We start from the raw sequence: 21,910 nt of genomic DNA on the forward strand, positions 1-21,910 counted from the left end.
CTGTGGAGTGAAAAAATGTGCAATATATAAATACAATTTGGATTATTAGAGGATAAAGCACAGATCACGATTTTGTTAATTTTTTAAGATCGGGGTTTCATCAAGGCAAAGTTAATACAAATGCTTCTGATGAGTATCATCTCAGCCTTTGAAGTAGTTGGTATTTGTTACAGAAGATATTTTTCCAAGAATGCCTTTTCTCCATTATATGTGATCTAACATAACAAAACCAAACAAATCCCATCTGTTGACTATATCACAAGTTAATCTAACCCATAGTATCCCACTCTATTGTATTTCATTGAAATGATACACACCCGTTTTCCTTTACAGCAGCAACAAACTGGAGCAATACTGCATTTTTAGTTTGTTATTTATTTATGCTGGCAGCAAGGTCTAATGTTTCATCTCTCACCCTTCCTGGTAATTGTGATACAAGGCTCTTTATATGAAGTCTAATTCCTGTGGTTTTATCCATTCTTAAGAGGAAAAGAAAAAAGTCATTCATCAGTGGAATGACTTCCTGGTAGGATGAATGACAACAATTTTTACCTACCTTTGTAGGGGGTTCAGAGAATTTATTAGCTAATGTTTGTGGAAGTCAGATTTTAAGTTTTAGAAGGCACATGAGCTGGAATACTATTGTTCAGAAGAACAGACCAGCTTTGCCTGTGAGAAGTCACCATTCAACACCGAAACTAGTGTTCTGGTAAAAATCTGGGTAATACTTCTACATGTGCTGAGTTACATGTCTGGGTTATGGCTCAATTACACTTTGCCTGGCCTGACTTGAAATAAAGGTAACTTCCAGAAGTGCGCATGCAATTTCACTGCTCAGAAAATGGCACCCCTGCAAATAGCAGCCCTTCCGCTGGCTGGATCAGAGTCTTAATCCGATTTAGATACATTTCTTTGCCTCAATATGATGTCTGGGAAGGTGAAGGCCTGAAGGAAGAGATTATACTTCTAATGTGCCATGAGATGTTAGAGTTAAGTGTGGGCCACATGACAATCGCTAACAGAGGTCACAGCTTCTGTTGCACAGGGTCTACCAGGTGCTTTAAATACCAGATTTTCTAGTGGCAAATTTTGTAATAAAAGCTATTTCGGTTGCACTCTGAACCGGTGGTACTCCTGAGTCTCCAGAAACTCAGGATTTGCAGTGCATTAACCCGTATATAACCTTGCCCTCTGCTATTCTAGTATGCCTTTGCAGAGAGTTAGTGCATTAGTTCACAAGGCTGAGATTCAGAGATTTTGGGCCAAATTTTCTTGTCCACTGCCTTGTCACTTACTTCTTTGCAGACTTGGAGTACTTCTGCTGGCACACTGATGGAGAATCAATGGGTATGGACCATACGAACCAGAGGAGAGTGGCCTAGGATTCTCCTTCTAGCTTTGCTACTACATAGCCTTGAGCAGGCTGCTTGCTTTCTCATAGAATTAAAATAATTGTCTATTTTCTTTAAATCCCTAGCTGCAAAATGCTACAGAGGTGCTACACACACCTATGTGCATCTGCTTCGTTGCTGGCCAGTAAGCAAGAAGCTGTTGTTAATCAGCCAGCTAGATCATGTAGAGGAGCTTGAACAAAAAAATCACATCCAAGCTCTTCTAATCCTGGCTTTGCCCTTGGGCTTGTGCCTGGATGCTCTTATCAGGAGGCGTTCCATGGCCGTTTTGCTGGCATCTACTGCTTCCAAATACCAAAGACTTTGCAGGCTTATTCGAAGCAATGCTTCTTGGCAGAATTAATTTGGCTGCCGATCTCTATATTAAATGTAGGGGAGGCAAGCACAGACCTTTGAGGAAGCTGGCTGGCAAAGGGAGACAACGCTTCTTAGTCAAAGAGCTGAATTTGGGGGTGGTAGACCTAACTCCTTCAACAGAAATGCATGCTCAGCTCTGCCTGTGATAGCCAAACTGTGGTAGGCACGCCTCACCATTTCTTTCTCCTCTCTTTCCTGTGCAGATCGAAGAGGGCGGTAAAGCGGACTCCCTGCCTTCCAAGCTGCAGGCTGGTGACGAAGTGGTGAACATCAATGAGGTGGAACTGAGCAGCTCCAGGAGAGAGGCCATCTCCCTGGTTAAAGGGTCCTACAAGAAACTGAAGCTAGTCGTCCGCAGGTAGGCAAGATCCAACACTCCTTCCCTCCCTCTCTCCCGCTCTGCAGGGTGTCACAGCCATTCCCCTCACATCTCCAGCTGAAAGCCTATGACTCGGCCTGATCTTGGCAAAAGCCTGGTTTGAAGCACACAGGCACGAGCCCAAGGGCAAATGTTTGTTCTTTTCAGCCAACATTTCTATGACTCTTTTGTCACTGATTCATCCAACTATGTGAAATCCTTACCCACAGTACACATACTCTTCCACTGCTCCCCTGCCACATGGCAATCCAGGACTCCTGGTCAGAGATTTACAAGCTGTCCCGTCTTCCTTCAAAGTGCTTGGGGCTCCCTGTGAAGGGGTGGCAGTTCCGTACATAGCTCTTGCCTCATTTGCTGCATGTTATCACTGTTGCTGTGACAGCAGAAAGATTTCCACTGGCCTCAGCAAGATTTGGAGCTGTTTCATGTTCTGCAGGTGAGACAGAGTGGCTGTGCTGACCGAGAGCAGTCTGACCAATATTGTACTCAGGGTGTAATCTAGGGGGAAGAGCAGCCACTTCACCTGCATCTTTTGAGCAACAGCCCCCGTGGTATCACCGAATGAGTGATCTCTCACGTGTTCTATGTCACTGTTTGTTAAAGGCCTTGTAAATGGTAATGAATAATGATGCCAGCGTGCTGGGTTTGGTGGTGTGCTGAGCACAACTCAGCTAAGCAAATGCTGCCGATCCTCTTTGGTGACATGAATAACGAATATGTTTGTCTTAGGGTCAGGATGCAGAACTTGAATCTTGATACGCGTTTGGAATCAGAGATGTTTGGGTTTAGAATTTGAGGAGGGGTTTAAGACCTTAATAGAGATGCTTCCTGTATGTTTTTTACTGTGGGCATGTGCAAACAGTTTTTTCTATGCCAGTTAGGTGATAGCTGGTATCACTTTATGGAGCGCTCTGTCCTGAATTTCCACACTTAGCCAGAAAGGAATCTGGGTCAAGATCAGCATAGCTGAGGAGCTGTCATTAGCCAAACAAAAGGTCAGCTTGGGTCGTAAGTTGGAACAACTGACTAACATCTGAGCGGGGATGTCCGAGTAGGGCAGGTATGAACAGCTCAGTCACCCTTCTGCTCTCTGGAGAATATTTTGTGCTCTTGCTGGCTATATTCTGTTGTTTTACCTAAAGCACCTCTAGGTACTGGCATTGACTTTATGACAAATTCTGAATATTCATATACAGAACTGTCGGATGGTTTGTGTGGCATTTGGGAGGATATTTGCAAAAGTAGTTCACTGCAATTTGAGCTTTTTCCAAAAATAAATGGTTTTTATTTAAAGTCCATGTAGGTTGTAGTCCAACTGTATTGACTGAACAAAATGTTTAATTCAAACTAACTTAGCTAAACTAACTAAAATTGTGAAAATAGAAACCTTTTGTCACAGTTTAATTTCATTTTGCTGGGATGAACTAGTAAAATAACTGGTTCTGTTTGGTGTAAATTGAGAATTGTTTCTGGCGTTTGATCTGTCCACCTAACAGGTAAGAAGAAAAGGAAAGAGAAAAGGATAGACAAGCAAAGCCTGGAGTCCCATTGCAGTTGCTTCATTCCAAGCTTCTTCCTCTCCACTTCCCTTAGATATTTTCATTAGCAGCATTTCTCTGGTGGAGACTAAAACCTGCCCATGTTGTAAGAAGCCCTTTTGCAGCCTACAGAGTGGAAAAAGTACGTTGGGAAGATTGGTTCCTGTGTGTGTCAAACTGGACACCAGGAGTGAATAAGCACTCTCTCTGCCTGGATATGTATGCACACACACACATACATATGTGCATACATGCGTATATATGTATGTATGTAGGCATATATGTCTTTATATACGGAGAAGTGATGTACTCAAGGTCAGCAGTGTCACAGCCAGGCCAAAATTCAGCAGTTCCTATTATTTCCTTGGGAGATGCCTGAATCACAGGACCACGTCTCTTAGAAAGCTTTGAGGCCTCTTTCTTCAAGCCAAAAGAGAAAACGAGCAGCTTTTTAATTTCCTTGACTAGTTTTTCACATGCAGTAGGAATCGTGAGAGGCAGAGCAATCCCAGTGGGCATCGATCACATGGTTCTCATTACCATGATGAGCTATTGAAAGAGGAGGTGATCCACCTCTGCAAAAATCGACAATCAGACAGCAGTGTTTGATGTTTCGAAATTACGCTTCACAGTGTAATGTAATAGTTTCTCCTTCCATTATTTTTCAGTTCCCAAGACCTTTTCACCTTTTCTTCTCCCTTTTAATGAGTATGCAAGGGTATTTGATGTTTTCCTGCTTTGGAATACTACAGTGAACTTGAAGAAAATTTGGTTCTGAGCCTTTCACGGTTTCATTTCATCATCACTAGAAAGGTCAAGCATGTTAACTTTAAGAGGTATTACATTCACCTACTATTGCCTTGCCAAGGTATTTTAAGCCCTTCGTGCACATTGAAAGCTCACTGACAATCCATAAACTTAGAACTGAAAAATTGCAATTAAGAGCTAAGAGCCCAGCCTTCGGTTCAGGTAATTTGACACAGTCCCAGCTGACCCTGCCGTGCTGGCATGAAAGCAGCAAAAGAACAAAATGTGAGGTCCTGACTGCGTTGTGGACAGTTGGTCACAAGTCTTTTCTGAATTCTCTCCGTCACCAAAGGTGGCAAGACTCAGCACTCTGGCCAGCTGGTGACAAGGTAGAAGACAAAGATTTTGTCTCCCGTGCTAGAGGGAAAGTGGATGAGAAGGGATAAAAGAAGGAATGAGAGGAGAATGGTGAGAAAGAAGAAAGCAGCGAGGGGAAAGTGAGTTTTTACATTATGAACAAAATGAAATTAAATGAGGCAAGATGTAAAAGAAACAAATTAAGAAAAGCATCTCGGTACAGAACCTGAGCAACGTGGAGCCTTCATCTCAGTTAGGGGAATGTTGCTGGGCAGGCAGCGTATCTGTGTGATGAAATGTGAACAAACAAAGGTTTGCAAGTCAGACTTGAGGTAAAGCTACAGCACCAAGGATGTCCCGGTTATCTTTACCCCAGACGTAATGAATTTAGCCATTAAGACTGGTAAAGGAAGCACTAGTGTTGTTTTTTTGTTGTGTGGACAAGATGATGATGTTTTGCAGTACTACATCATCTGAAAATAAATTATTTTTGGTGTGCTTGAGTTGCTGATTTTTGTAAATTGGCCATAATGATTTAATTGAAGTGGATTAGGGTTGGTTGCTGCAAATACCAGCAGTCTGAAAACTCACTGACCAGTCATTTGTGACCTCAATTGTTACTCTGTGATTTCAGTATTCATGAGGGCTCTTGCTTAGGAGTGACACAAATTCACACTGACATGGACTTTACCCCTTAAAAGTCTCATGCAAACAATAGCAAAGTCTGCTCGGTGTATGTGGTTTTGGTCCTTTCCAAAGCATATTCAAGGTCAGCATGTTTTTGACAGTTTGTTTGTTTTTCAAGTTAAAAACTCAGGACCTCTCTATAGCAGTGTAATGGTGACACCAGACATCACAATGGACAGAAAGCGCAGATTGTTGTATTCAGATGTATTGTAGTGAGACCATCGAACAGAGGACCAACAGAATACATTCGACCAGCTCCATACACTCGTGTAGTTCACATAGCATACTCAGATTGCTATTTAATCTTGTTTTTTATTGTAGGACAAAGGTATGCTTTTAGTAGCAGTGGCAGCAGAGTGAGCCTCTACTTGTGGTACTAAGCAAGAACGGATGTTACAGCACCTTGCTAGGTCTGTAGACAGGCTGATGCAGTGATGTGTTATTTCCCTTGGAATGCTATCTGCAAAGCTCAGTACTGATGCATCATCGTCAGTCTTCATCAGTCTGATATTTATCAGTTTAATGGAGGAAAAAAGTGGAAATAATTTCACTGAAGGGAATGTGAAGGGAAAATCGGAGAAAATTCAGTATAAGAGGAAAGACTAAAATACATAGAGATGGGAAAAATTACCTGTCTCACGAGGATTAATAATTAGGAATGGTTATAAATAAATAACCAGTACCCCAGCAGTTAGTACACGAGGACCACAGCCTGCTGTTCATTCCTGTGCAAATGTCCTGCTGACATCAGGGAGGAACTTGCAGTAGGAGACACATGTAAAGTTGTGAATTTATATGCTTTCTGCTTCCTTGCTCATGGACTTAAAGTAGGGCAGAGGCAGAGAATGACCATATGAGCCCTAGCATTGAGTAAATACTGAGCCCATTCCCTAAGACGATCCTTGTTTGGGAGATAATTGTGAAATGATTTTTCATGGGTGCTTTCTAGCTGCATTTTGTTTGTCTCATCCTCAGCTCTGGAGCCCTCAATGGCAGTTTTCAAATGTTCAGCTTTGTCTGCTTCTTTAACAGGGCTGCTCATATCTGACCTGTTTAAAAGGCTGTTTCTAAAGCCAGTTCCTTTCTTTCTGCTCATTCCTTGCTACCTCCCCGTACTTGTTTTGCCCATTCATTTCTGGGACAATAGACTCAGACATGTATGTATTTGTTCGTTCCTGTAGACCTCAGGTCTGCAGCTGGTGTGCTATGAGGAAGCTTGCTGATACTTCACACTTCATTGTGCTGAAGCCAGAATAAGCCAAAGTAAGAGCTGCTCTGTTCGTCAGGGAATTACAAAGCCTTACTGAGTGTACCTTAGGTGCCCTTTCCAGTCTCTGCTAAATTGAGTTACGATTTCCTGCCTCACATACCTTGCTGCTACTATCTTTTGCGTGCTTGCTGCTGGCAAGGTGGGTTTAGCTTGGTGGTCCGTTCTAGTGCTCTTTCTGCCATCTGATTCTTAAGACAGTTAGAATTGTACAACAAAATTACCTGTTTTCTTCTCCCCTGCTTTTTAATACAGGGCTTTTCAGGACACTTTCCTCTGCTGGCCCAGAGGAAAGCACATTCATTTCATTCTGATTTATTTCATAACTGAACAATCAGGCAAAAAGCACACCGCTACTTGAGTGTTCAGTCCTGCTAGCCAGATCAAACTGCCACAGGTAAGGAGAGCGAGCCTTTAAAATTATCACTGAGCAAAGAGACAAGATACCATTGCGCTACAGGGAAGAACAAACAAGTATTGCTCCACTGGTGTCAGGCTATCGGAGTGAGCCGAGAAGCTAGGCTCTCAGAAGAGAGGTGTCCACAAGTATTTCCCATGATAGCCTTCATTATATCTGTATTGCTGCTGGTGACAAATGTCTCTCGCTGTGGGTATGAGCTGAACCAGTTCCATCAAGCCTGAGGAATCCACCGGCTGATGCTGGGGAGATTTTTTTGCTCACGATTTGCCGATTTGGGAACAGTAGGTGTGAATCACTGTGAGAAACTGGAGAGACCAGTTTGTTTCATCTTGTTGCGGGATGCTTGCCTACTGTCCTCAGCAAACTACCTTACATAGTTTTTGGTACTCAGTTGATCTTTAGCCAGCTGGAGGAAACTGAGCGTTTGAAAGCTAAAGCTGCAAGCCACAGCAATGAAGCTTAGTTGTTTAATTGTGAAAGATGCGTTATTTTTTCCAACTTGTTTTTTCCATTCTTCCTCTCCAGCTTCAGTATCTAAGCAGAGTTGAGTGCAGTTGAAAAAAGAGCCAGGCCTTTTCAGTGGTATCAGTTCGATCTAATTGTGTTATGCATGATTGTATCAGCTGAAGATACGGCTCAAAATGTGGGCATTGCCTTGTCTGCTTTACAGCAACCACACTGGCCTACAGCAATTGCCAAAAATAGACTTTTCCACAGGTCAATAAGCAAGAATGGCTGTCAGAGCGTCACACTGTTTACATAGTTTTACATTCAACATGTTGGTAACAGCAGCAATTAGATCACTGAGGCATGATGGCAAATGTAGCTGTTCTGCGAATATCATGCTGAAGGGAACCCCAGTCACAGGGACAACAACTCTCAGACACCCTTTCTAACACAAACACTGTTTGAACTAAGGCCTCCTACAAGCCATTCCTCAGAGTTGCTGTGGCATTCACTGTTGCCTGGTGCAGGGAGGGCAGAGGTGAAAACATGAAGTCATTCTTGTTGAGGCGACAGTATGTTGTGCAGTGAGCTTGCCACGGGCAGTTTGGTCCATGTTCTTGGTGGGTGGAAAGCTGCTCCATTGACTTGAATGGAGTTCACATGAGTTACCTCAGGCCAGAATTTGGTCCTTTGATTCTTTCAACTCTTGGATCCAGCGTCAGTCTTGGTTAATGAATGCAAAGCTCTATTAAAATTTGCTAGTGGAACAGCAAGTAAAAATTTTCTGGAGTGAATTACTGATGGTTTAGGCCCTTACTCTGTACACGCTGACATGCAGATATCCTGCAGAGCTCTTCTGGGCTGTTGTTTTTAGGGTTGAGGCCAGCACGTAGGTTCTGACTTGGGATGTGAGGGACTCCAATGGTGACACTTGCATTTGCAGAGCCCGTGAGATTGCATGGAGTATGAGTCTCAAAAGACCTGTGTTTTACAGCAAAACTGCATACCTCTAAAATGTGCAACATGTGTGTTCTTAGCATATATCCGATCATACAGATATGAGCGACCATTGGAAGCCCGTTCAAGTATTATTTATGTGGTATATACAATATTATATCAAAGATGAAGTACATTCAGTTCAGACAGCATATAGTTGCCCTAACATCTTGTTGCACTCTTGAAGCTCAAGGCACACAAGCTTAGTGCTTCCGAGACCACGGCAGTAAAAGCCACCCCTCAGCCTTGTTCTTCTCCAAAGCCACCCATGAGCGAATCCTTCACTCATACAAATCAGCAGTAGCTTGAATGAGGATCTGATGTTTTGTGCTTGGTGCTAGCCATCACCGTTAGATAGATACTGCAATTAAAGTATGTGGCTGCTGCTGCTCCTGATACAAACTACAGCTTTACTAACAGCTTTACCTGTCCAAAGGTGTGTGGTTGCCCAGTTCTCATAGTATGTTTTATGTAGAGCGAAGGATATTTGACTGTATCATCGCTCACTTTCTGGGGCAGCGCTGTAGTGAGGTTTAAGTAAGCAGATACAAACATAGCAAAGATCAGCATTCAAGGCGGCTGATTTTCTGTTTTCAGTGTTGGTGGTTGGTGGTTTGTGTCTGCCTCAAGCTTAGCAGTGCCTGCAATTCTTTTCCATCTCAAAGAGCCTTGGCCTAAAAATACAAGTCAAGTAAAGGAGGAGTGGGGATAGAAAACATTATCCTCATTTTCCTGTTGTGCTAAAAACTGTACAAAAAGAAAGGATTAAGCTTATCCTTGGCTATAACCGTAATCTGCATGTTTGTTTTCATGCTTCCCTACAGATTCCCTGTGTCACTTGGGTTATTCGGCTTATTCTCTTGGCACATCCCTGTCCCCAGGCCCCCTTGTCTGAACGATGAGACCTGGGGAGATGCTAGGAGAACTATGCTACAGTCCTGAGACCAGCACTGTCAGAGAGAAGCTGGCCAATTCAGGTGCTGAGCGGGCTGAGAATTCACCCAGGGATACGCCCCCTGGAAACGCCAGTCCCGTGGCAGACAAAAACCTGATGCTAAGTGCCAGGGGCCATCTCACGCTTACACGGGCGCTGCACTGCAAACCGCCGGGGCTGGGAAGATGTTGGACGTGCGAGTATATTTATTAGTTCTGCTCTTAGCCTCTTCTTGACATGTCTGCTTTGAGGTGCTGTCAGGGAGAAGATGCTGGGCTATGTGGGCCTCTGCTCTGCCACAGCATGGCCAGTGTTATGTTTTCGGGCAAATCTGGTTCTAACTCATTTAAAGACCTCTGTGGCAAGATCAGGAATTAAACCCAGACATCCTCAATACTTACACCTATGCCATAGCTACAAAGTTGTCCTTTTGACAGCAAATTGCTATAACTAAGGCTTTAAAAAAATAAAAAAAAAGGAAAAAAAATTCTTCCATTCTACCTGATAAATGACCCAATCATAGTGTCAAAGTGTGGGAGGAAGATGTCAGTACGGGTGACATCTGAGGCTCAGAGCCGATTCGAGCCCATGGAAATTGGTGGAAAGATTCCCACAGACTCAAAAAGGCTTTGGCTCAGACCCTCACTGAGCAGTGATTTCCCTCATTGATCGGGAGAAAATGGGCTGTTCCTAGAGAGAGGGGAAGCTGCTGGCATTTTTACAAAAAGCCAAGTGCCAACACAATTCTTCAAAGAACTCTGTTGACTAATCCTTTCCTCTTATGACACTAATGTAATTTTGTGTCGTATTTGACAGCATGCCAAAAAATTGCATCAAATAAATCCAAGTTTTGTGAATGAAATTAATTAGAATAGGCATTGACTCACACTCCACTCTGCAGTAATGCAGGAGCAATTTTCCAAAGAGCTGCTATGTGGTGCGGTTAATTTTTTGTTCAGTGATGATGACTGGGGGAACGGGAGACAGGAAGGCTTCATGCACATGGGAGTTTTAAGACTGACAGCTGAGAGGCGAAAGCTGGCATTAACACTGGCAGGGGGCTCCAGGGTGGTCTTCTGACTAGCGCTGTTGTACATTCGCTTGTAAACTCCTCTACAGCTTCCCAGTGTGCCTTTGGTCATGCCTCCTTGTTTCTCAGCTCTCAGCTCCCTGTCTGCCAGGTGTCACTGATGCTCTGTTGCGTGAGATCTTGTGACAACGAGAGGGTCTTTTAAAGTGTATCTTTTTAACACTCTAAAAAAATGAGCCTTCAGTCGGAGTCCTACACGAAGAGGCAGCTCCTCAGCTGATGCAAACGGGTGCGACCAGCCAAAGCCCATCAGGGTCCGACCCATTGTTTGTACAGTATTTCCGAGGTCTCTACAGTCCGTTTCCAGGTAAGTAAAGGCTATACAATTTGCTTGCGTGTTGGATCAAACTGCTAGGTCTTTAACTATCTCAAGGATCAATATTTTCATTAGAGGACTTTTCTGTGCATTCATCAAAATGTTTGCAGTTCCTTATCTTATTAGGAAGGGTCAATGCAAAAGACAGCAGACAGCTAAGAGGTGAACAGAATTTAATTTTGAAATCACTGGCAACAGGCTTATTGTCTAGGATTTAATTAGCTCCAGCTTAGGACTGCCAGGCTTTTAGGAAATTTCCCACAGTGAGTAGTAAATGTGAAGAAAATCTAGATACAATTTTTGAGGAAAAAAAAAAAAATTAGGCCACTGACGGTGACAGTGGGAAAATGCCTTGGAAAAAAAAAATGCCAGCCACCGTAATGTGTTACCCTATATAAGACATTAAGGACTGACCCCTCACCTGAAACTGCATTCGAAACACAGCGATTTCTAGCCACTGCCACTCTGCATTAGCTGCTTCTTTCACCGAGTGCATTTGGATTAGTTTGCCTTCTTCAGGCAGTAATCAAACTGGGGTTTGATTTTTCAGAAAGCGACACTGGAAGAGCTGGGAAGTCTCTGCCAATGCCGTACAAAGTGCTTTTTAGGGTGTGAATCTCCTCCTTTTTGGAATTTCCTGAGGATTAAGTTGGAGCTGGATCAGATCACAATAGCATGAAAACTCGAACAAACAAGCAAGTGTTCTCCGAGTGATCTGTGCCTTGCTTCTCTATCTGTGATTGTGTCTCGGCTGACCTTTAGTCGATAGGGCAAATACCTGGACTTGCGCGAGGTTCTGGTTACCTGTACAGCTGCAAAGGACTGCAGGATGGCAGCTTCACGGGGCAGCTGCAGGGGGAGCACTGGCAATAACTGAATTGCGTCATCTTTATTGTAAGAAGCTCCAGTTGCATGACCTTAATTTCAAGAGCTGACTATAAATATTGATTTATAAGGGGGTCAGAAGCTGTGTGGTGTCAATATATGCTGATGTATACATATCCTTGGCCGGGTTAAATATTAATTTTACTCAGATACAGTAGTTACCCAGGAATATAAAACAATTTCTCAAAAACTTTTCCGTGCTTTTCCTGCTTGATGTCCTTTGGAAGGGAGGTGGGGTCAGGAAAGGCTAACGAATGCTAACGTAATCCTACTGATATAAATGGAGTTTGCTTGTAGGGTGAAGTGGTCACTGTAACTACTTTACATTTTTCCATGAATGGGCTTCTATGGGTCATCCGAATGCCATGGTATTGTTTCTCCCCTGTGGCTGGGTAAATGGAATATCTCAGTCAAAAGAATAATGAAGAGCAGAAACTGCACAGACAGTATCAAATGATCTTTTATATGCACAAATCTTCCTGTTTGTAGCGAAAGGCAGCCTGACTCACTCACGCAAATGTAGGTGGACAAAGAGTATTTACGTGTATGCACCTGGCCAAAACACTGGCTCTAGAATATAGAACTTTTTTTTCCCCCAATACCCCTTTCCTCAGCTTTCTGCCTGCTTTGACTTTGGCATTAGAAGGGAGACAGGGTCGGTCTTCAGTACATGTATGTAAAATGTTTTCATGGAGGTTATACCTGCATAAGTACACTGTAACTTTTCTTTTTTTCCTATTAAAGAATGCCTAAGCTAATTAAAATCAGAAATATTGGTTAAAAAATACATCTTTCAGACAGTGAAAAGAGTCAGTTAGCTCAGAGTAACCTCTTAGTCTTCTGTGTTTACCAGGCTTTTTAAAATTATTGCTATCGTGAGATGAAATTGCAAGAAGAGAATAGCGGCAGTAAGTGGCGTCCTCTTGTCTTGGGGAGACGGGAAACTCCTCCAGTAAGCTGGTGTCGCACCTGGGGCTTGGGTTCAGTTCCTCCTGCTGGTGGACATTTTTATGTGCCATTACTCCTTATACCCACCTCCTTTATAAAAAGGAGATACAGTTCTCCTGCCTGTAGGTTGTCAGAAAATTAACTGCATCAAAGAGGATGATGTATTCAGACTCTTGAAGTAAAGGGGACGTTGACATTGGAGAACGTATGGTAAAAAGTGTGGGTGAGATTGTGAATAAAGTATGTTTTGGTCTAACAGCCAAACTGGGAAAAAAAATATTTACAGTTCAATGGAAGTGAAATTGTGTATTCCGTTTGGCCTGAAATGAAACATTTTGCTACCTGTAGGAAAAGCAGGCTAATTTAATATATGTAACATATAATTAATGTATGTTTTCAGCATTCGCTTGCATGCTGATGGAGCCTGGCTGGATAGAGGGTAACTAAACCTACCTAGTTGCATCAGACTGACATCCTCTGCGTCAGGATGGGTCCAATGTGTTGAGGGCCACATACTTTTCTGTGATATTTCCACGGACTCCGTACAGAGCCACGTGCCTGTAGCCCTCTCCTCTGCCGGGGCTCAGGCCTGGTCCTTCGGCACAGGAGAAGAGGCAGCGGGACCCACAGAGCTGATGGTTGGCAGAAGGGAACCGTTGCAGGCTGCTTTTTTCAACTCTCAGCCTGCAGTCACATTACTGTGCCCTAACTTGTGGGCCAGTGAGCAAAGAGACTGATATTCCTGTTACATCTCTCCGCCACTGTAGGTTTTTATCCTCCACTCTCACTTCCAATTACTTTTTTTCAAATGAACTTTGAATGGTGAATTTCAAGAGAAACAAGAAATAATTCCTGGCTGGCTGAAAACACTTCTTTATTGAATTCAGTTTCTTTTCTCCTCTCTCCCCCAAAATCCCAGTGTTAATTATAAGAGGGAGCCAACCACCGATCTCCTGGGGGTCAAGACAGAGCTGACTGGCACTTTCACTCTGCAAAATTCCCCTTTCCTCACGGTCTCTGCTTCTGTCTGTCAGGCCTGCTGACGACTGCTTGGTAGGAGGGCAGTAATCTGAGCTGCCTCTGCGGAGCAAACCTCCTGCTTTTTACTGCGGGATTAGTCCTGAGGTGCCTCTCTGCACAGCACCTGTATCTGCAACTTGTTATCTTAATTGCTCTGCTCCTGTTTCTCCACTTTCCGAGGCAGTAATGCCATTCCCTCCTCCGAGGACTGCGCTCGCCAAATGGTAGGCTGCCTCCGCCGCAAGGATGGGAATACCTGAGGCTTGGTCTGGTGTCTCAAAAGGTAAGCAGCCTCTCAACAGCTACAGCAAAGCAACCCGGGCACGGCTGTCGGACCTCGCAGCAGGGCTTTGGGAGAGGGAGGACAGGAGTCTTAAGGACCCTGTTGGTCCTAAATGTCACGAGCATCATAAACTTCAGAGCAAGTGAGTGTGCAGGCAGTGCCAAGGGAGATTTTTCAGCTGCTGTTGTAAGTGAGCTTGCAGAAAACAGGGAGCCAGTGCTGTACCGCTGCTCAGGTTCTGTCACTGGTGAAGCTGTTGAGCCCTGTAAGCAAATCTATTGGGCTTTAGGCTAGAAAAGTGCCAGAAGCTCGCAGGAGAGGTGAACTTCCGAGAGCCTCCGGAGTTGTACAGCATGTTTTAAGGCCATTCCCTCCCTTGGTGTCAAAGGGTGCTAATAATAACGTCATGCACTTGGGACACTGAGTCTCATGAGTGAAGGATCTGACTCACGTACACACCATGACGTGTTGGGTGTATTTTACAGTTTTATACTCTGGAAGAGTCTCTGCTCAAGAAAGTGGCACTCTTTTTGGCCTTCACCTTTTATAAGTTGAGAGTTGTTTAAAGTCAGTGTCAAACCAGGCCAACACTTGGCATCGGTGTTTAATACAGATGAGCTAGCCGTACAGGCTGGGATATATTCTTGTTTGATTAATACGATAACGTTGCAGGTAGAGAATGTGAAAGAGACTGATTCTTAAGAGATGGCAATCAGTATAGCTCCAGTATGGGCCTGTACTAATATACATTCATTGCAGACCTGTTGTATATTATACACGCCTATATGCCGGATTGGTTGTGAATCATAAAACTAAGTTCATTGAACTTTGATTTTGATTATTTCCTGAGACATCAACTCCTTTAGTAAGCCAATTAACTAATCTTTAAACTCATTCCCTGCTTCATTGCTATTAGGATATCTTTAACTTTAGGTTTGTTTGCATTTTGTTTTGGGGTGTTTGGGGTTTTTTTTGTGAATATGGGCCAAACCTTTAGCTGTGTGCACTTCAGCTGAAATTGTTGTAACTGTTTTTTCTACAATGTGGTGATCCAGTCCGTTTAGTGAAAGTCAGCAGTGCACAGGAAAGCAAGTTGAAGTGGTGCTAGTGGAATATTGGGGTCTGTGCCCCTGTCTATGTAAAATGAAGTATTTTTTGGCTGTGGACTACCTGCTTAAGAAAATCAACTTGAAACAGCCGGTTCTGAAGTACAGATGCAGCCATAACTTGTGAGTGCAGCACACTGCCTTGCCTAATATGCACTCATTATTCCAAAATTTAAAGAGCAGGGAGATTTTGACAATACAACTAGAACCGGTTACAGTAGCAAATTCCCAGTCACTTCAGATTGCCCTAAATTTCCTCCTTTTGCCTCGCCTGAGCCAGCTCTTTAAAACCAAATTCAAAGAAGTATCTGGCCGGGGAAAAACTGTCCATGTGCGGTCAGCTTCAGTCCTTGGAGCATGCCACTGGCTTCTCACAAGCCATCTCTCCCGTCTGAGGAAGACATGTGCAGAGAGAGCACGTGTATGCTCTTGCCTGCATCCATTTGCCTGCTCTCAGGAGCACGCATTTGCTTAAGCACGTCATCAAGGGCAAAACGACTCGGTATGTGAGTAGCCCTGGAGATTCCTGAGGCAGTGGAGCTGACAGAGATCCCCAGCATGTAGGAAGAGGCTGGTTTACAGCACAGATCCCATTGCCTTAAGGCATGGCCTGATGCCTGCGTGGGTGGGCATGTTCCCAGGCTGCAGTGATGTGAGGAACCTCGTGTCCGTTGCTGGAGGACCCACGTACGTACACCGCGAGGCTGCAGGGACCTCTGCAAAGGACGACATCCGCTCTTCCCTGCTCGCATCTCTCGCGTGCTGTGACTCTCTCCTGAGGGGGACTGCAGGCAGGCAGTATTGCAAACAAAGCGTTCAGCTATAAATTAGTGTGGACAATTGTATATGGGCAAGGGATTAGCTTGGGTCCTAATCCAGTACCTGCTTGAGTGATTTGACATCTCCTGTGGTCTTCATATCAGGTTGCAGATGAACCAGACATATATTTCTTCTCTGTTCCTGGGAACAATTTGAGCAGAGTGATTCAGTGCTCTGTAGTACATGATGTGAAGAAAGGTGATGTATGTATTATCTGAAATTTGAAGAGATGCCTGAATTAAAGAGATTTGGTCATCACCTCCAAGTGAACTGAAAAAGTCATCTATGGGTGATGTTACTGTTTTCTCTGGTCTGTTTTATAGTCAAAGTCTTTCTGAAGCCTCCAAGGTCTTAAAGGCAATATTTCATAGAAACTCAAGTGGCTGAAGAAATACCAGATATTAACATTTACCTCAGTTGCCAAAGCCTGGACATTTCTTTCTGCTTTTTAGAAATTACAGCCTGCGGGGACCACTTAACAATAAATCGTAGCAACTTGGCTGTTATAGGGCAACACATGTGCATAGGCACTTCAAGGCTGTGCCAGCATGTCCTTTGTTCAATAGAAGTAACAGCAGGAATTTGATTAAAGACTGATAGAAAAGAGAGGGAGAGAAAGGGAGAAACATAGGAAAGATTAAAGAAAGAAAGAGCCACCTGGAAACTTCATTCCTCCTTTATTTCTAACTTAAGCTCATAAATACCAAATCTAAACCATTGTGTGTGTGTGAGAGGGAGGGAAAATTTCCTGCATGCCTGCACAGAAAAGACTGCACATGCAGTCGTACAAACCAACTTTTAGCAAAAGTCATACTCTTTTCTCAAACTTAATGCTTGATCCTTGTCGGCATCTGAAGAAAAACAAAACAGAAAAAACCTTTATCCCCCGGTGCTTTAGAAAGACAACATTTAGGAGATTCAGGCAAATCACAGCCATAAAGAAGAGCGGTGAAGGATTTTGGTTGAACCTGCTGGTGAGCAGCGAACACATTTCCCAGGCTGCCTCCAAGCAGCCCTGCAGCTCGGCACAATGCAGATGGCCAGCTGCACACCTCCAGTGCCGCTCTTCATGGTTAGCCTACAGCATCTGCTGCTTTGTCTCCATCGTTGTTGTAACCTCCCTGAAAAAAAAAAAAAAGAAAAAAAAAGAAAAAAACGGTGACTCCAGCAGCCAAATGCAAATAAGCCCCAAAGAGACCTCTTATGTGTGATCAGCAAGCGACAGGCAAATCACATTCAAATTCCTTACTACAGAGCCAACATGTCTGTTGTTTGGGTTTAGGAGACCAGAACGGTACGATTAAGTGTCAAACGTGCGTGCGGGAGTGATGGCGGATTGACTTTTCTTTAGCCCGGTTGTGCCCTGGGGGCTGGGAAGGCTTCGCTGTGCGGTCGGAGGCATGCCTTGGTTCCCAGGCAGGATTTTGCAGGGCGCGGAGAGGAAGGCTGAGACCATGAACTCCCCAGCAGCGGGGACTTCTCAACACGGTTTTGCATATTTGAGGGGCTTTAGCAGGTAATCTTGCCCTACAGTAGAGTAGATGGAGCAGCAAGGCAGAATGCTGTGCCTGGAGTTTGTTGCTTGCTGCTTTTAGTGTCTATAGATCTGGACATCTCTGCTGCTCAAATCATGCTTTTCCCCGCCTGGTATTTCTCTTACTCCATCTTTACATTGTTTTCCCTCTGCACACTTTCTCTCACACTTTTTAGCTGTTAGTAACACTCGTTAGGCAATGACCTTGGCTCTGAACTGTGCTCCTCTAAAGTGTTTTGGATGTGATGACATCCTCTGCAGTAAAGAGGATGCCTCTGCCTCGGTCCAGCCTTCCTCAAGCCGTTATCCTGAAGGCCGCTGCCTCCTCTGTCCAGGGATCAGGGAGATGCACAGCCCTGGTCTGGATCAGACCCTAAGGGGCTGTTTTGTCTCTCACCCTGATTCAGACCCGTGTGAGGATGCAGGAATTGGCAGTGTCCAGGACTGAGCCTCCAGTTAACAAACTCCTTTCTCCCAGTGATTCAAACTCTCAAAGTACTGAAATTGCATATCACAACTCAGTTGTGGGAAAATGCAGGGATGGAGAGGGATGGCAAAAGGCAGAGGGGGTGGGAGGACTGAATGTCGGCCCGCCGCTTGCATCCCGGCCCTGTGGCTCGGCACAGGCACCTCAAGGAGAGAGGTCGGTGGGGCGTCGAGGGGGACGGGCCGCCCTGTGCCGAAGCTGCAGGGCTGGAGGTATGTAGGGAATGCGAATGGTATGCTTGAGTGGACAGCTTCAGAGCGAGGCGCGGGGATGGCTCTCGCTGCCATCTGTTGTGAACCCCGCAGGCCCATAGCAACAGCGTCTCAGGAATGGGGCAGCTTTTTTGCTGCTTTTTTTTTTTTTTTTTTCCATAAAGAAATTCTTCCTTGCCCTCTTTCCCACTCCTGCATACGCATACTCATGAATAAGCGGGGCCGGGGCTGGGATTCCCGCTACAGAGTGATGCGTGCTAAAGGAGAAAAGGGTCTTTTAGAGCTCAGCTTGTATTTGGTTTGGGGAGGCATTTTCCTTTCTGAGCTGTGACATTCTAGGAACATGAGATGATGTGTGTAATTTATTGTTAATTGCCAAAATCTCGTTCTATTCAAATCAGTAGTGGATCTGTATTTGCCATGAAGTCTCCAGTGGATGTGTAGCCACCCGGTTGTCCTTCCTGCCTTATTATTACAGATGCCAAGGTTATAACTGGTGTAAATAACCCCAGTGTATTGACCTGTTGTGCCTATCATTGTCCTCAGGCCCCAGAGCACCTCTTGGACCTGATTCTCGGAGGTTATAGATAGCTCAGCATCACTGGTGTTACTGAGAGATGCAAACTTTTATGCCAGGGAAGATTTTGCCACCTAAGAACTCTGTCTCCTACAAACAACAGTGTTGAGACGGCATGCTGCCAGGAAGGGTTAATGCTGAAAGAGCCTTTATTCAGGCAGCAGGAATAGGAACTGTCTGTCTGTCTGAGTGAATATTTTATTCCTTCCTTTGCCCTGGAAATTCACTTCTGAAACGCAGACTTCCTTTCTCCCCCCACCTTAACTTTTTTCCTGCTGTCAAGTAACTGTGGCCTCATTCCTGCAGATTGCTCAACCTCGTGCTGTGACTCCGCAGAGTGGATTGTTTTTAAGCAAGTGTTCTAATGCCTTTAAGACAAAGAATTGTATGTTGTAATTTTATGTGAGAGTTTCAAGAGGTTTGAGGTCAGACTTTAAGAATTTAGGGCTATTTAACTTTTCCAAACAGTGTATTGATTTCTTTAGTATTTCTATGCCTAACGGCCTGCAATAAATACAGAAATTTGAAGAGCAGCCCCCATAGACAAAAGGGAGTCAGGGAACTTGCAAACCAAAACACACGTCTCAGACGTTTCATGCCATTTGTGAAGAGATGTCATGCAAGAGGAGAGGGAAGGAAACCCAGCAGACCTCCCTCCCAGTGCTCAAGGCTGTGCTTGAAGCTGGGCACACAGCTATAGCAGCTTGATCACAAGGAGGAGGGTATCATTTCAGTGAAAGCTGATAGGTACTTGAGGGGGATGAAACTCTCCCCATTACAGGTATTTATTATCACTTGACAGCTGTCAGTTTGCAGTAGGTGATTTGCCTTCCTGTCAGCTCTCTGAGAACTAGGTATATTTGCCTAAGGTTGTAGAGAAGGGTAAAATCCTGCTTTCAAGTGCAGGTATCATTTAACCGTGATAAGAAGGCAGGTAAAGCATTTCTTCTGCAAGACTGCTGTGGAGAACAGGGAAGTAAAGTCTTTCTGGTCCTACTGAGATGGGAAAAAACAAGTCATTAAAATCTGATACCTACCTGCTTTTAATGAGAGGAACGTTGTTTGAAGAAATAATCTCAGCCCTATCACCACCGAATTATTTTCAGGAGCCATTAGCCTTTCACCTCCTCCTATGTTTTTTCTTTTACTTTTGATCTCATTCAGGGAAAATGGCAATGCTTCTGCAACAAGGGATTGGGGCTTTAGCTTTAATCAGGAGCTTACTCAGTCATAACCATGCTTTTGCAGCCTTTCCTTTACAGTAAATGTCCTGCAGAAGAACTAGGGGAATAAGGCATAGAAAACAGTACTTGAAATCAAGCACTTGGTATCTTTAGTTGTGCTAATTTCTTCAGTGAGCCAGTGTGGGTGTTTTTGTGGGTTCTGCAATGCTCTCTTCATCTTTAGTCTCTTCTTTCTGCCCAGAGACATTGTTTCAGCAGTCGGGGACCATGGTCTGTTAGTTGCCAGTTCAAAAGTTACCCATCGTCAGTCATGAGGAAAGTTTATTTGCTAAAGACAAACAAGTGAAAAAGAATGAGAATTATAAATGAGATAAAATATATAAACGTTTATTTCAGTGCTGCTTGTCCATATTTCTTTTTCTTCCTTTTATTTGTGGCTATCAAAAAGCAAAAAAATGCCAAGAATGTCACATCCCATTGAAGTTATACTGACAGTATATTCAGAGCAATCCACAGCAACAGCTGTATTGCCCATATATCTTCAAGCAGAAAATTGTACATCATCTCGGACAATGCATGGCATTACAGACCTACACAAGGGCCACATTGCAGTCACGGTGGGAACCATCACTCCAGTCCCCTGGCTGGTTTGTGTGCACAAGAATCGTGCTTATAATATTGCTGTAACATAGCACTTTGCATCTAATTTAAGCAATACTGGGGCTTTTGTTTGTCTTACAAGGTCTAACCTAAAGACAAAAGACATAGTCCAGCCTGAAGTTTATGAGACATTACCAGACATTCATGTTCACACATACACGCTCTGTCAGAGGAATTTATGGCCATTACGATGTTCTGTAATGAGTACAAAATGAGACCGTTACATATTCACTTAATTAGTTTGACAGATTTTCATTTAAATATAAAAAGACTTCTAGTCTTTAGAGAACAAAAGGAGGGCTTTGTTTCCAGTGCAGTTTTTGACTCTGCTTTGCTGGAGCAGGAGGTTGGGGGTGACAACTGAAGGGAGACGATTTAGTGTGAATAATTCTCATCTTTTGATTTCATGTTGCCATTTCTTTGCTGCTTTTCCAGTTCCCCTGGAGCACCTTGAGGAGAGCTCTGTGATGTTCCCCTTTCAGTTGCAGCCAGGAAAGCCCGAGCGAGAACTTGGCTTTTCCAATGCATGATGGATGCTTTGAGATTTGGCGGGATGGGGGAAACTCTAAGAATATTAGAGAGCTGCTGTGAGCCCTGAGTGAACTTTAGTGTCCAAACCTATTAACTCACTCTGTGTCACTATTGGTCTAGTTCTTCAGCCTAACTTACATCCCATAGTATCAATGTAGGCGACTCCTGCTTTAATGAAAGTTGGGATCTGGCATTATAAGCTTGCTTGCAGTTTTATTATGCCCTTGTAACAGCTCTGTGCATTACAAAGAGTTCCAGAGTACAGCACGAGCTTTGACACACAGCAGACAAGTAACGCTGGGACTTGATCTTTGTGGGAGCCCATTCATTTGTGCTCTTTAATTGAAAATGTTTTCTCAAGTGCCTGCTTTTGAAGATTGCCTGTGATTCCATGTTCGATAGGATGAAGTGGGAGAGAGCACCGTACGCTCATTTCTTTGCATCCTAGAGTGAGCGGTATCTTGGTGTGGGCCCTGGAGCTCATAAGCTCTTTTCTCGTCTTTGTAGCTGTCCCTTGAGAGCATAAAAAACAAGGTGAAGTTGCTGTGGGTTCACAGCTGCCACTGTACGATATGCTAGCCTGGACTCTTATCAAGCCTTTCCAAAAAAACTAATGCTTACCTGCCGTAAGCTTAGCGGCGTGGAGTAGTCTCCAGTGTCTTTATCCACGCATCTAGGCATCTCCTAGGCAGGATCAGACCACGCACTGGGAAATA

At 44.0% G+C, this 21,910-nt stretch overlaps 1 protein-coding gene across 3 annotated transcripts in view; it reads left to right on the forward strand.

Annotated features, from left to right (window-relative positions):
• SHROOM3 (shroom family member 3) overlaps positions 1-21,910 on the forward strand; it is a 149,718-nt gene that overhangs the window by 43,929 nt on the left and 83,879 nt on the right. For 2 of the 3 annotated variants that reach the window (XM_075750889.1, XM_075750888.1), the window contains exon 2: positions 1,973-2,127. In XM_075750889.1, coding sequence (XP_075607004.1) covers positions 1,973-2,127 — 155 coding nt within the window. Of the gene's footprint in view, positions 1-1,972; positions 2,128-13,923; positions 14,085-21,910 lie in introns of those variants that run through there. The other variant, XM_075750892.1, reaches the window with a different exon arrangement.

This window comes from Balearica regulorum, chromosome 4 (genome assembly GCF_011004875.1).
Source record: "Balearica regulorum gibbericeps isolate bBalReg1 chromosome 4, bBalReg1.pri, whole genome shotgun sequence".
Classification (NCBI taxonomy): Eukaryota; Metazoa; Chordata; class Aves; order Gruiformes; family Gruidae; genus Balearica; species Balearica regulorum.